This window comes from Ailuropoda melanoleuca, chromosome 14 (assembly GCF_002007445.2).
Source record: "Ailuropoda melanoleuca isolate Jingjing chromosome 14, ASM200744v2, whole genome shotgun sequence".
NCBI classification, from domain to species: domain Eukaryota; kingdom Metazoa; phylum Chordata; class Mammalia; order Carnivora; family Ursidae; genus Ailuropoda; species Ailuropoda melanoleuca.
In genome coordinates this window covers 34,077,837-34,090,716 of record NC_048231.1, presented here as the reverse complement: position 1 = coordinate 34,090,716, position 12,880 = coordinate 34,077,837, and the positions used below count along the sequence as shown (strand labels likewise).

Here is a 12,880-nt window from a genome sequence, read left to right as displayed (position 1 = left end):
TGAAAAAGAGAATTGACAGTCACTTGTTGCCAGGAGCTAACCTTAATATTTAGCCGGAATGACAATTACCGAATAAGATATACTGCAGATGAAATGTCCTACAGGAAAACATTTGCAGGATTTCTATTTAAAATGAAATTTTGGCTCTCTTCTGTGTGTAGTTTCCAAGTAACAAATAAGTTTATGGAAATAGCTGGGAACAGATGATTTAAAAATTGCATAATGATCTTAGGTACTATTTCTGCATGCTGTTTAAACCCCAATTCAGAGGGAAGAATTACAGCACACTGAAAGAAAACGTGTGAGGCATTTGAAACTAACTTCAACTCTAGGCACGATTATTCGAGCCATTATATATCATGAATCACTCACAAGTGCTGATGAGTGATTAATGAGGATTGTTTCAGAATCCTCAAGTTGGAATTAATTGGTCCACTTTGTAGATGTAATGTGCCTCATTACACTTGACAGTTGGGAATATTTTAAAAATACAGAAACTTTTAAATGGGTAAAAATAAAAAATTCTTCCATTAGACAACAGTAACTTTAGTGATCATCATGTTTTAAATAGTTATTCCTTCCTATGTGGATGTTGGCATGTTTCCTAGGAGTGCCCTACCGTGGGCAGGTATTAAGACAACCATCAGAGGACCCTGCGTTTCCAAATCAGGATTTGCATTTGCTGTTAGTCCAGTTATCCTGAGGATCAGATATTCCCCACAGTTCCTTGACCAGTTGCATTAGAGCAGAATATTTCAGACCAGACGTGATCTCTTACCACATAACTTGGTTAAAGAACAAAAGCAAAGTGAATGCCTTTCCATATAGAGAGGACTACCCTGGCAGGGCTAATGCATCCCTGTTAAACCCAACCACACAGACAGCCAGTTTCCCCAGCCCGGTTCCCTAAGGCCTTTTGCATCCAGTTGTACTAATTTCCAGAGGCTGCTGCCACTTAGTGTCACAAACTGAGTGCCCTTAAACAACAGAAATTCATGTCCCACAGTCTGGAGGCTACAAGGGTTGCTGTTTGTGACTGTAAGGCTCTGGACTGTTGCTGCCTTGCTGCCAACCTGAGAAGGAAGTTACCCTTAAGGGAAGGCAGAGCCCAGGAAGGGGCAGAAAAAGCAGCAGCAGCCCCCGGATCACGCCAGCCCTGAAACGGCATCTTCCTTGAGACCACCAGCCACATAAACTGAAGAATTTCCTTATTTACTAAGCCAGCTTGTGTTGCCCCATTTCCCTTGCACTTGCAGTCCCAAACAGCCCGAACCAATAGAGAGCAAGGTCCTTAGTAAAAATGAGGAGTCTAAAACGTAGAGAGGTTTGCAGAGGAGTGTGATAAATTTAATTTGGGGCATACTGATTCAGACGTGCCAGCAGGACTTCTGGGGGGAGCGCACTAGAGGGCAGCTGGATTTGGAGGTCAACGGGGCTGGAGACAGATTTGAAAAGCATTGGCTCCTATGGGGAGCTGAAGCCATAGGATTAGATAAGATTGAGGAAGGACATCCATTAAGGGAAAACTGGGGAAAACTGCATTTAAAGGGAGATTCAGATGCACAGGAGAAGTCAGGCTGTGAAGGCTGCAGAAGGGGGAAGGAGACTTTCTCCCGGGGAAGCGAGGGAAGACAGGACTTTGGGAATTAGGAGCTCCCTGGTGACACTGGCCAGGGCATTTCCTGTGATGTGGTGGGGGCAGAGCCTCCTGGCACAGGACTCACAAGTGGCCTGGAGTGCAGGAGTGAGGCCGGCGAATGTGGCAGTGGTGGCTGGGCTCGGTAGGGGTGGGCAGTGGAAGAGGAGGTTAGCCAGCGGGGGGGGNCGGGGGGGGGGGGGGGGGCAATGCAGTGTTATTGACACTTGGAAAGATGTGAGCATGGAGCACATGCAGAGGAGGAAAGAAGCAGCCAGTCGTGAGCAAAGACCCGGGAGAGTGTGAAAGTGGGTAAGTGGTGGAGAAAGTTCCCTCGCATGGCGGGAGGGGACTCATTCATTCATGTCACAAATGTTTATTGAGAGCTACTTTTTGCCGGTCGATGTGCTCGGGGCCAAAGATGCACAGATGAGCAGGAGAAAAAGTCAGGTGTGGTGTCAATTCTCAAGGGGTTGCTAGCTGTAGTCCAGGCCACCCACAAGAGACAGACAATAACCATGAAGTGTGACAAGTGTGGTGATGTAGGCAGGTAAAGATGCTATGGGAGTACAAGAAAAGAGCTCAGTATCTAGACTGGGAGTGGGGAAGAAGTGGAAATCACTGAGGGCTTCCTGGAGGAGGTGATATCCCGAGTTAAATCTTGATGGATGACTAGGACTGGGTGGGGTTGGAAGAGGAAAGCCTGTGGCAGGTTTTGGTGTGTGCAAAATTGTACGGTAGGGTCTGAGGAGCGGCAGGCAGGGTGATGAGAGGGACACCCCTCTCACAGGTATTTAAATGTCACAGGACGAGGATCGGGTAGCATTTGTTATGGGGAAGCGGTGAAACCGCTAGAGAAATGTAAAGATGGGTGGAAATTAAGATGGACGTGCTAGTGCTTCAGCAGGGCTTGATTTTAAACTGAACACATTTTTCTCTTCTTCGTTCTAGAAGCACCCCCCCCCCACTTGCTTTTCTGTAGAATCCTTTGTTCCAGGAACTGGGTATCCGTATTGACATCCCGCTGACCTCAATGTATACTTAGTAATGAGACTCCGACGGCTGGCGCCAGTGGCATCAGGAGACCACCTTGAAGATGGGAGGAGCAAGGCTGGAAGCACCGACTGGATTCTTACGGAAAACACTCAGATCCTGTATTTTCCTATAAAACCTCTCAGCCTTTTACCCAGGGTGGGTCTGCAGTGTTTTGTTTTTTGTTTTTTTTTCCAGGTTTTTATTTAAATTCCCGTTAGCTAACATACAGTGTAATATTAGTTTCGGGTGTAGAACTTAGCGATTCATCACTTACATATAATACCCAGGGCTAATCCTAACAAGCACCCTCCTTGATACCCATCCCCCACCTAGCCCATCCCCCTGCCCACCTCCCCTCCAGCAACCCCCAGTTTGCTCTCTATAGTTAAGAGTCTCCCATGGTTTGCTTCCCTCCCTCTCTCTTTTTTTTCCTTGCCATGAGTTCATCTGTTTCCTAAATTCCACCTATGTGTGAAATCATCTGGCATTTGTCTATGAGAGACTTGTTTCACTCAGCATAATACCCTCTAGTCCCATCCATGTCATTGCAAATGGCAAGATTTCATTCTTTTTGATGGCTGAGTAATAGTCCGGTGTAAAATATATCACACCTTCTTTATCCATTCACACATCGACAGATGTGGGCTCTTTCCATTGTTTGGCTATTGAAGACATTGCTGCTATAAACGTTGGGGCGCAGGTGCCCCTCTGAATCAGTATTTTTGTATCCTTTGGGTAAACACCTAGTAGTGCACTTTCTGGCTTGTACGGTAGCTCTATTTTTAACTTTCTGAGGAACCTCCGTACGTCTTCCAGAGTGGCTGCACCAGTTGCATTCCCACCCACAGTGCAAGAGGGTTCCCCTTTCTCTGCATCTTCGACAACATCCGTTGTTTCCTGACTTGTGAATTTTAGCCATTCTGACAGGTGTGAGGTGCCACCTTATTGTAGTTTTGATCTGTGTTGCTCTGATGACGAGTGAAGTTCAGCATCGTTTCATGTGTCTCTTAGCTATCTGTATGTCTTTTGAAAAATGTCTGTTCATGTCTTCTGCCCATTTTTTAACTGGAAGGGTCTGCAGTTGTGAAGGCATTAGCCTGCTGCAGCCTCCTTTGCCTGGTAAAGTAATAAAACTATCATTCCTCTTTATCCCCAAGCTCCGTCTTCGTGTTATATTTCAGCTCCAGAGCACAGGGGTGGGTTTTCAACAACAGCAGCACTGTCTCTCAATAAGACAGCAACATAATGAATGATATGTTATTATTGAGTGGTTTAATACCAAAGGACGTTTCTCTTTCACAGAGGTCAGCATCCACCATAGCCCAGGGTTGTTAGGTAATATAGGGTAGAATGCATTTTAAATATAGTTTAGAAATTTTTTTTTTAGGGGGCGCCTGGGTGGCGCAGTCATTAAGCGTCTGCCTCGGGCTCAGGGCGTGATCCCGGCAGTATGGGATTGAGCCCCACATCAGGCTCTTCTGCTGTGAGCCTGCTTCTTCCCCTGCTTGTGTTCCCTCTCTCACTGGCTGTCTCTATCTCTGTCAAATTAATAAATAAAATCTTAAAAAAAAAAAAGAAATTTTTTTTAGGGGGGGCAGAGGGAGAGGAAGAGAGAGAATCTCAAGCAGTCCACACACAGCACAGAGCCCGACGTGGGGCTCGATCTCACAACCCTGAATCATGACCCAAGCCGAAATCAAGAGTCAGACGCTTAACCAACTGAGCCACCCAGGCGCCCCAAGTTTAGAAATTTTATGAGTCTGGAAGTCTAGATTAGATCCATCCCTTCCAAGAATATCTAACTTAAATTCTTTGCTTCAAGGCAAGGCAAACATTTAAAGTGGAGACAATGGTTGCTCTCTATCAGAGGAGGACCTGTCTCCACCTGCCCCTTACCTTGTCCCACCCCCACGTTTGTGGAAGAGAGAAGGAGAAGCAAAGAATAAGGTGTTGGAGCTCGAGGTGGCTCTGCCCTTGGTCTACTCTTAGCAAAAGCTACCTAGACTTACATTGTACGTCTCCACGGCAAAGTCGGGCCGAACGCTTTCGAGCTTGGAGAGCGTGCCCACAATCTGGAAGGTGCCTTCCTTCAGTTTGGCTGCTGAGGCTTCCGGCATGGTTGACTTGCTTTCATCTTCTTCTTCCTCTTCTTCTGTAATTTCTTCAAGGGAAGCCCCAACCACGCAGTTAGACAGAAACTGCAAGGAAACAAACATTTATTAAGAAAAGACTAAGAACAACATAGAGTGAGGGCAGTCAGTGAAAGGACTCTAAAAACGGACCTTTCTGGAGGGCTTGCTAGAGGTGCCGCACACACACAGCCGGTGGGTTGCACACTGGCAGCTTGCTGAAGTTAACGACAACCACAGTAACATGGCGAAGTGTGTACTATTATGATGCTCTATTTTATAAGATAAGGAACCCAGGCTCAGAAAGCTCAAAGCATGTAGCAAGGATATTGCCTTGTTCTGGCAACAGGCAGGGTAGGGCTGTGGTCACCATGTTGGTCTTGCCTAATAGAAATGGAGAAATGTCATGCTATCCACTCTGGTAAATTAAATTAGCTAGTAGCCACATTAACAGAAGTAAAAGGAAACCAGTTGAAATGAATTTATATAATGTTTTATTTAACCCAGCAGATTCAAAATATTACTAATTTCATATGTTATCCATATAAAATTATTGATGAGGTCTTTTATACTCCTTTTTGCTTATACTAAGTATTTGAAATTCAGTGTGGATTTTACACTGAGAACAGGCACTTCTCCATTTGGACTTGCCAAACTGAAATGTTCAATAGCCACATGTGGCCAGTGGCTACCTTAATGAATAATGAAATAGAATCAAGTTGGCAAAAACAAAACAAAACAAAAAACAAAAACAGCCCACAAAGAGGGGCACTTGGGTGGCTCAGTCTGTTAAGTGTCTGATTCTTGATTTCAGGTCATGATCTCAGGGGAGCAGGTGGCATTGCCCAGCTGGGCAGGGAACCTAAGGGCTAGAGACCCAGCCTCCATTTCTTTTATATGCTTCACATTCCAACTCCTTCCTTGATATGGAGAACAGCGATTCCCTAACATTTCAGAACTAGAGGTCCAGGTTAGTCAAGGAATAACCAAAAAATTCTGTTACTGATAAGCTTTTGGAAAAGATCTCTACAAATTAAAAGAAAACCCTTTGTTCTCAAAATATTATGCTGTAAGAAAATAACCAGAGCTCAAAAGGGGGTAAAGAAAAAGGTTAAATTCTCTTGCCTCCCACCCTCCTAGTCTCAATCAGCTCCCCTCCCTTTTTAAAATAATCCAGGGGGCACCTGTGTGGGTCAGTGGGTTAAGTGTCTGACTCTTGATGTCAGCTCAGGTCATGATCTCAGGGTGGTGAGATCGAGCCCCTTGTCAGGCTCTGCACTCTGAGTGGAGTCTGCTTGTCCCTCTCCCTTTGCCTCTCCCCGCACCCCCTCTGTGTTTGATTCTGCTTCGTTAATTTATGCAACAAAAGCCAATGGAGTGCTGACCACGAGTGGGGCACCAGTGAGCTGCTAAGCGAGTCCACCTTCAGACGTCCATGGGCCCTTTCTTCCAAGAAAAAAAAAATGTTAAAAATTATATTTCATGACTGCATTGCCACAAAGACCCACCATCTTTACTCTAAAATTTCATTTGCTTCCTTCTGATTTTAAAAGAGATTAAGACATGTTTGTGGGCCACCAAATCTCGTGGGCCCTGGGCCCTGCGCCTGCTGCCCTGGGGCCCGATTCCCTGCACCCTCAACTCTCTGTCCTCTGATCCAACCTTTGGCTCTGCGGTGCCCTGAGAACCAGCTTCTCTGGCTTGATCCCAACCTGGGGTGTGAGGGTAAGGGCCAGCTTTAAGGAGAGAGCCCTTTCCCGAGACTCTCAAGCAGCTACCCTCTCTCACCCACCGATCTTCCACTCTTTTTCCTTCAAAGTACCTCTTACACACCGAACTACCGTGGTTGTTCAAAAAATTACTTATCGTCTGTGGGAGGGGCAGAGGGAGAGAGAGACAAAGAATCTCAAGCAGACTCCCCTCTGAGTGTGGAGTCCGGTGTGGGGCTCGATCCCAGGACCTTGAGATCATTCCCTGAGCGGAAATCAGGAGTTGGAGGCTCAACTGACTGAGCCACCCAGGCGCCCCTGTTTTGAGACATTTTCGGCATATAGATCACCTCTATTTATTTGTCTACCCACCTATCTATCTATCTACCTATCTTCTCTGTATTTGTACCTTTTTGAAAGACATAATCACTTCATACTACACACCTCTTTTTAATGGTTCCTTTCTTTAAATAAACAAATCTTGTTACATACTTTTCCTATTGTGTCCTTGCCCTTTCTCTGCCCCTCCCCTGGCTTTTCTAGTAATGTGGAAGATTTATCATGTATTTTTAGCCTCTCGTAGTAGATACAAATGATATACAATGTACGTACTGTTAAAAAACAAAATTCAACTGAGAACATTAGAAGATCTAATTGGCTTTACCAAGTGATTCATGAATTGAGCAGCAATCCCATCTAGCAAGTAGAGGGGAGCCCTGAGAAGCTGCACAAAATGGAAGGTTTTTATGGGAAGGAGGGCAGGGTGAGGAGTTATTAGCAAAAAAAGGAAGGATTGTTTTAGCAAGGTCACCTTCCCTTAGGGAAGGGGGGGGGTTATGCAGATTACCTCATCTTCCTTTGGGGAATGGAGGGAACCCTGTGACAGATAACCTCACTGATGCCATCCAGAGAATTCCAGACCGATTGCCTTAAAATTCCACTCCTGGAGAGGTTGAAACTACAATTACGTCTTGGTTTGCTGTTCTGGCAAATGACTCCACCTTAGGCCTTGTGGCTTTCTTTTTAACAACACTGTCACATATATTACTATATACGTTATTGCATGCCTTATATACGATATACTATTTTTACATGTATATTACCTATCTCAATCTATCTATCTATCTATCTATCTATCTATCTATCTATCTATCTATATTTTTGACTGATCAACGTTAGATGGTGTACTGGGTTGAGTAGTGGCCCCCTACTCCCCATCCCCATTTGGAAATAGGATCCTTGCAGATGTAATCAAGTTAAAATGTGGTAATACTGGATTAGAATGGGCTCTAATCCAATGGGTGGTGCCCTAAAAAGAGGGAAATTTGGACACAGAGTTACTTGAGGGGAACACCATGGGAGGACAGAGGCAAAGGGTGGAGTGATGGGTCCACAAGCCAAGGGTTGCAAGAATTTCCGGCAAGCACCAGGAGCTACGAGAGAGCTGTGAAGCAGCCTCTCCCTCACAACTTTTAGAAGGAACTGGCCCTGCCCACACTCTGATTTTGGGCTTCTGGCCTCCAGAACCGAGATAGAATAAACCCCATTGTCTTAAGCCACCCAGTTTGTGGTAATTTGTGATCGTAGCCCTAGGAAACCGGTAAGGATGGGATGCACGGTAGCCACGTCCTTTTCAGGTAGCACGTGAAAGGACGATCATAAGCCTCACAGAAGTCCGCCCAAGGTGAGGTTACACTTCTGTGAAGCTCCAGAGGGTAGAATTGAGATGAACGAGTCCCGCTCAGGAAATTATAAAATTATGGCTTTCTTTTGTCTACTGAGTATTTTAAGATGAAGGGTCTCAGGATCCTCTTTCAGAATATCCTCATTTCCCAGGGCTAACGATGAAGGGTGGGGAAGTTTAGTGGGACTCAGGGCCCAAAACAGTGCCTGGCACTTAATAGACCCTCAAAATGTCGGTGGAAGGCATGGATGAATGAATATGCTTGGCTGGGCGACACAACCACTGGACCTGTCAGTTGTCTGCTTCAGATGCAGTGGCGGTGGGTAAGAAGAACTCAGGAGGCCGGAGACCTGGGCTTTGTGTCCAGGTCCGGCCCCCAACTAGCTACGTGATGTGAGGCAAGCCCCTTCCTCCCTCTGAGCCTCGGTTTCCTTTCATCAATGGGGGAGGACCCAGCGCTGGACCGGCAATCTCCAAACACCTGGGCTTCCAGCTGGGGGTCTGCATGCGGACTGGTGTCCTGGGCAAGGGACCCTCCTTTAGGGAAGGCCCCGACAGCGTCCCGTGGCGCCGGGCTCGGGGACCCCAGGGCGGGGGACTGGGAGCTAGGGGCTGGGGCTCTCCTCTGACCCACCGCTGCTCACCTTCCCGATGTTGCCGCTGCTGTATGAATCCAGTAGGTTTATAAACACTCTCTGGATCCGGATAACTTTTTCCGTGGCTGCAGTAACTACTTCAGCCATGGCGGGAGCAGCACTGGTTGCTAAGGAAAAAGCGTCCCTCTGGTTGCCAAGAAGGTGGGGCGGGGCCTAGGGCTAGAGGCGGGGCGTTCCGAGGCGGGGGCGGGGCCCCGGTGTGCCGCGTGGGAGAGGGGAGGCCTCTGTGGAGCCTTGCGGCCAGAGGCCCCCCCCTTTGCTCCACGCCCAGTGCTCTGGTGGGGGGGGGGGTGAGTCCTCTTTAGGAGCCTCCTGGGGCGTTGCCATAGGGGCCATGTGACCCCTGCTCCCTTTCATCTTTTTAATCCGAAACTGGAAACACGCCCCAGAGTTCACAAGACCCGGAGGACTGAAAATACTGCTGAATCTCTGAAGGAGGAAAGCCCGAAGCCCATTCCCCTGTGGGCTGGTCTGACCGGGAGGGAGGATGGGACGATCCTCCAGCGCCAAGAGCAGCTGTTGCCATGGAGTTCTGGGTCCAGGACGCTGGAACGACAGCATGTGTGGTCCTCACTTGGTAGCCAGTCGCCGCTGGGTCTGTGGGGCTCAGTAGGCTCCAGGGCTGTTCGGTAGCAGTTCGGGAGAGACGTCTGGGGCAGGGCAGGGGTGGTGCCGGCCATCTACATTCACAAAGGGGTGGAATTTAGGTTTTTGACCTTTCCAAATGAGATTCTACATGCAAGTGCCCAGATAAACCTACAAATCAAAAGATGACATTCAGTTTGTCTTATCACAGGACCACAAATGTCCCTGTGGACATCTTGCCCTTATCTTGGAATAGTCAGATTCTATTGAAATACTTGCTGCTCTAAACAATAACTTGTTAAATGTAAATATTTAACACATATAGCATTTTGCGGGGGGTGGTGGTGGTGGTGGTGATTTTTTTGTATTCTTTTTAACTGATTGCCTCAAAAAAAAAAAAATGGATGTGATCCAGGAGCTCCAAACAGTTTGGAGGTTCTGGGCACTCAGATCTGGCCTTGAATTCCAGCTCTACTGCCATTTGTGAGCGATTGGGACAATATTTTAACCTTACCTCAGCTGTTAAATTGGCTGTAAAACAGGAGTGAACTCACCAGCCTAATAGGGCTGTTAGGATTAAATAAGACATATTTGACAACCTTTACTGAAGTGGTGTTCAAAGGTGAAATTGCTTTTTTTCTGCAACGCTAAGGCACACTTCTGCAAATGGGAGCCTTTCATTCCTTTTTTTTTTTTTTTTTGGTCTTAACCCCCTTTTAATTAATTAATTAATGGTGGGGAAAAGCAGAAGGAGAGGGGGAGGGCATCTTAAGCAGGCTCCACGCCCAGTACAGAGCCCCACCCTGGGCTGGATCTCACCAACCTGAGATCATGACCTGAGCCAAAATCAAGAGTCGGATGCTTAATGACTGAGCCACCCAGGTGCCCTGCTTTTCTTTTTTACACGTCTCATTAAAACTGTTTTGATAAAATAATTAACACTTTGAAATTTTGCATTCAATTTGGGAACAGCTTGCTCATAGCAACATTCTTTTTTTAAAATCATCAACAAGATGTAAAAATATTCATGCAAGACTTGTGCAAAACTTGATCGAGTAGATCTTCTTCAGCATTCTTTCAAAAGATTTGTTAGTTCAAATACTCTAGAATTCACGGGATGCCTCCTTTTGATTTTTAGTTTGTCCCTATTGATATGCAGTTAAGCAGGTAAGTATTCTGAAAGCTATCCAACTGGATGTGTTGCTATAAAATATCTTACCTTGTTTCATTCTTATTATTTATACTCCTGATAACAGCTAAGAGCTAGCACCATAGTTTTAAGTGGATGGCTTCCAGAAAATTTTACATCTATCATTTTGGTAGGTGAGAAAAATGAGATTCTATTAATTCTATTATATCAACAAGTAATGTACCTTTCTTTTACTGTTATCCTTTTTTCAAAATCAGCTTTCATACACAGGCATACCTTGGAGAATTTTGGTTTCCACACCACAATAAAGTGAATATTGCAACAAAGCAAGTGACATGAATTTTTTGATTTCCCAGTGCATATAAATGTTTACCTTGTACTGTAGTTGATTAAGTGTTCTATTAACTAATGTACATACCATAATTAAAAAATACTTTCTTAAAAAAAGATCTTATTTATTTGACAGACAAAGAGAGAGCACAAGGCAGAGGGAGAATAAGTAGCAGGCTCTCTGCTGAGCAGGGAGCCCAAGGCAGGGCTCGATCCCATGATCCTGGGATCATGACCTGAGCCAAAGGCAGATGCTTAACCGAATGAGCCACCCAGGCGCCCCAGCAGAACTTCTTTCAAAATTGGAGTGGATTCTCTCAAACCCTGCTGCTGTTAGATCAACTAAGTTTATGAAATATTCTAAACCTTTTGTTGTCATTTCAATTATCTTCACCAGTAGATTCCATCTCAAGAAGCCCACTTTCTTAGCTCATCCAGAAACAGCAATCCTCACGCGTTCGAGTTTTATCATGAGATTACAGCAATTCGGTCCCATCCTCAGGCTCTTTGCTGTCCCCACCCTATCTGCAGTTTCTTCCTCCACTGAAGTCTTGAGCCCCTCGAAATCATCCGTGGGGGTTAGAATGAACTACTTCCAAACTATTAACGTTGGTCTTTTGACCTCTACTCATGAATCATGAATGCTTTTCATGGCATCTAGAATGGTGAATTCTTTTTAGGTTTTTAATTTACTTCACCCAGATCCATCAAAGGAATTTTAAGACAGCTACAGGCTTTTGAAATGTGTTTCTTAAATAAGACTTAAAAGTCTAAATGACTCCTTGATCCATGGGGCAGAATAGATGTTGTGGTAGCAGGCATGAGAATAACATTCATCTGACTGTCTCCATCAGAGTTCCTAGGCGACCAGGTACATTGTTAATGAGTAGTAATATTTTGAAATGAATTTTTCTTTTACCAACAGGTCTCAACAGGGGCTTAAAATATTTAGCTAACCATGTTATAAACAGATGCGCTGTCACCCAGGCTTAGTAGTTCTGTTTTGGAGCACAGAGCAGGCTTAGCACAATTTTTTTTTTTTTTTTTTTTTAAGATTTTGAGAGAGAGACAGAGCAAGCAAGCGAGCACAGGGAAGGGCAGAGGGACAAGCACACTCCATGCTGAGTGTGGACCCCATCGCAGAGATCAATCCCAGGACCCTAAGATCATGACCTGAGCCGAAGTCCGACTCTCAACTTATTGAGCCACCCATGAGTCCCTAGCATAATTCCAGGATTTTTTGGAATGGCAGATGAGCATTGGCTTCTGCTTAAAGTCACTGGTGCATTAACCCCTGACAAATCAGCCTGTCCTTTGAAGCCAGGGATTGACTTCTCTCTAGCTATCATAGTCCTAGAAGTTATCTTCTTCCAATGGAAGGCTGTTTCATCTACATTGAAAATGTTTAGTGTAGCCACCTTCATTAATCATCTTAGCTAGATCTTCTTGATAGCTTGCTGCTTTCATTTGTACTTTTATGTTATGGAGACATTGCCTTTCCTTAAACCTCCTGACCGATCTTTGCTAGCTTTGAGCTTTTCTTCTGCAGCTTCCTCACCTCTCCCACCCTTCATAGTGTTGAAGAGTTAAGGCCTGGCTCTGGATTAGATTTTAGCATAAGGTAATGTTGTGGTTGGTTGATCCCCTGTCTAGAACACTAGAGCTTTCTCCCATGAGCAATAAGGCTGCTTTGCTTTATCATTCATGTATACACTGGAGTAGCCCTTTTTCCTTCAAGAACTTTTCCTTTGCATTCACATCTTGGCTAACTGGTGCAAGAGGCCTAGCTTTTGGCTTATCTTGGCTTTCTATGGTTCCTTCACTAAACATAATCATTTTTATCTTTTGATATAAAGTGAGAGATGGGCAATTCTTCCTTTCACTTGAATACTTAAAAGACCACTGTAGAGTTATTAATTGGCCTAATTTCAATAGTGTTGTGTCTCAGGGAATACGGAGGTGCAAG

At 45.3% G+C, this 12,880-nt stretch overlaps 1 protein-coding gene across 3 annotated transcripts in view; it reads right to left on the bottom strand.

Moving 5' to 3' along the window:
• Window positions 1-9,529, bottom strand: part of AK7 (adenylate kinase 7) — a 64,211-nt gene extending 54,682 nt beyond the window's left edge. For 2 of the 3 annotated variants that reach the window (XM_034642235.1, XM_034642236.1), the window contains exons 1-2: window positions 8,838-8,967; window positions 4,681-4,869 (exon numbers count right to left, since the gene is read on the bottom strand). In XM_034642235.1, the coding sequence (XP_034498126.1) occupies window positions 4,681-4,869; window positions 8,838-8,936 (288 nt within the window). In that variant the 5' untranslated portion in view covers window positions 8,937-8,967. Of the gene's footprint in view, window positions 1-4,680; window positions 4,870-8,837; window positions 8,968-9,325 lie in introns of those variants that run through there. The other variant, XM_034642234.1, reaches the window with a different exon arrangement.
• Between the last annotated feature and the right edge of the window lie 3,351 nt (window positions 9,530-12,880).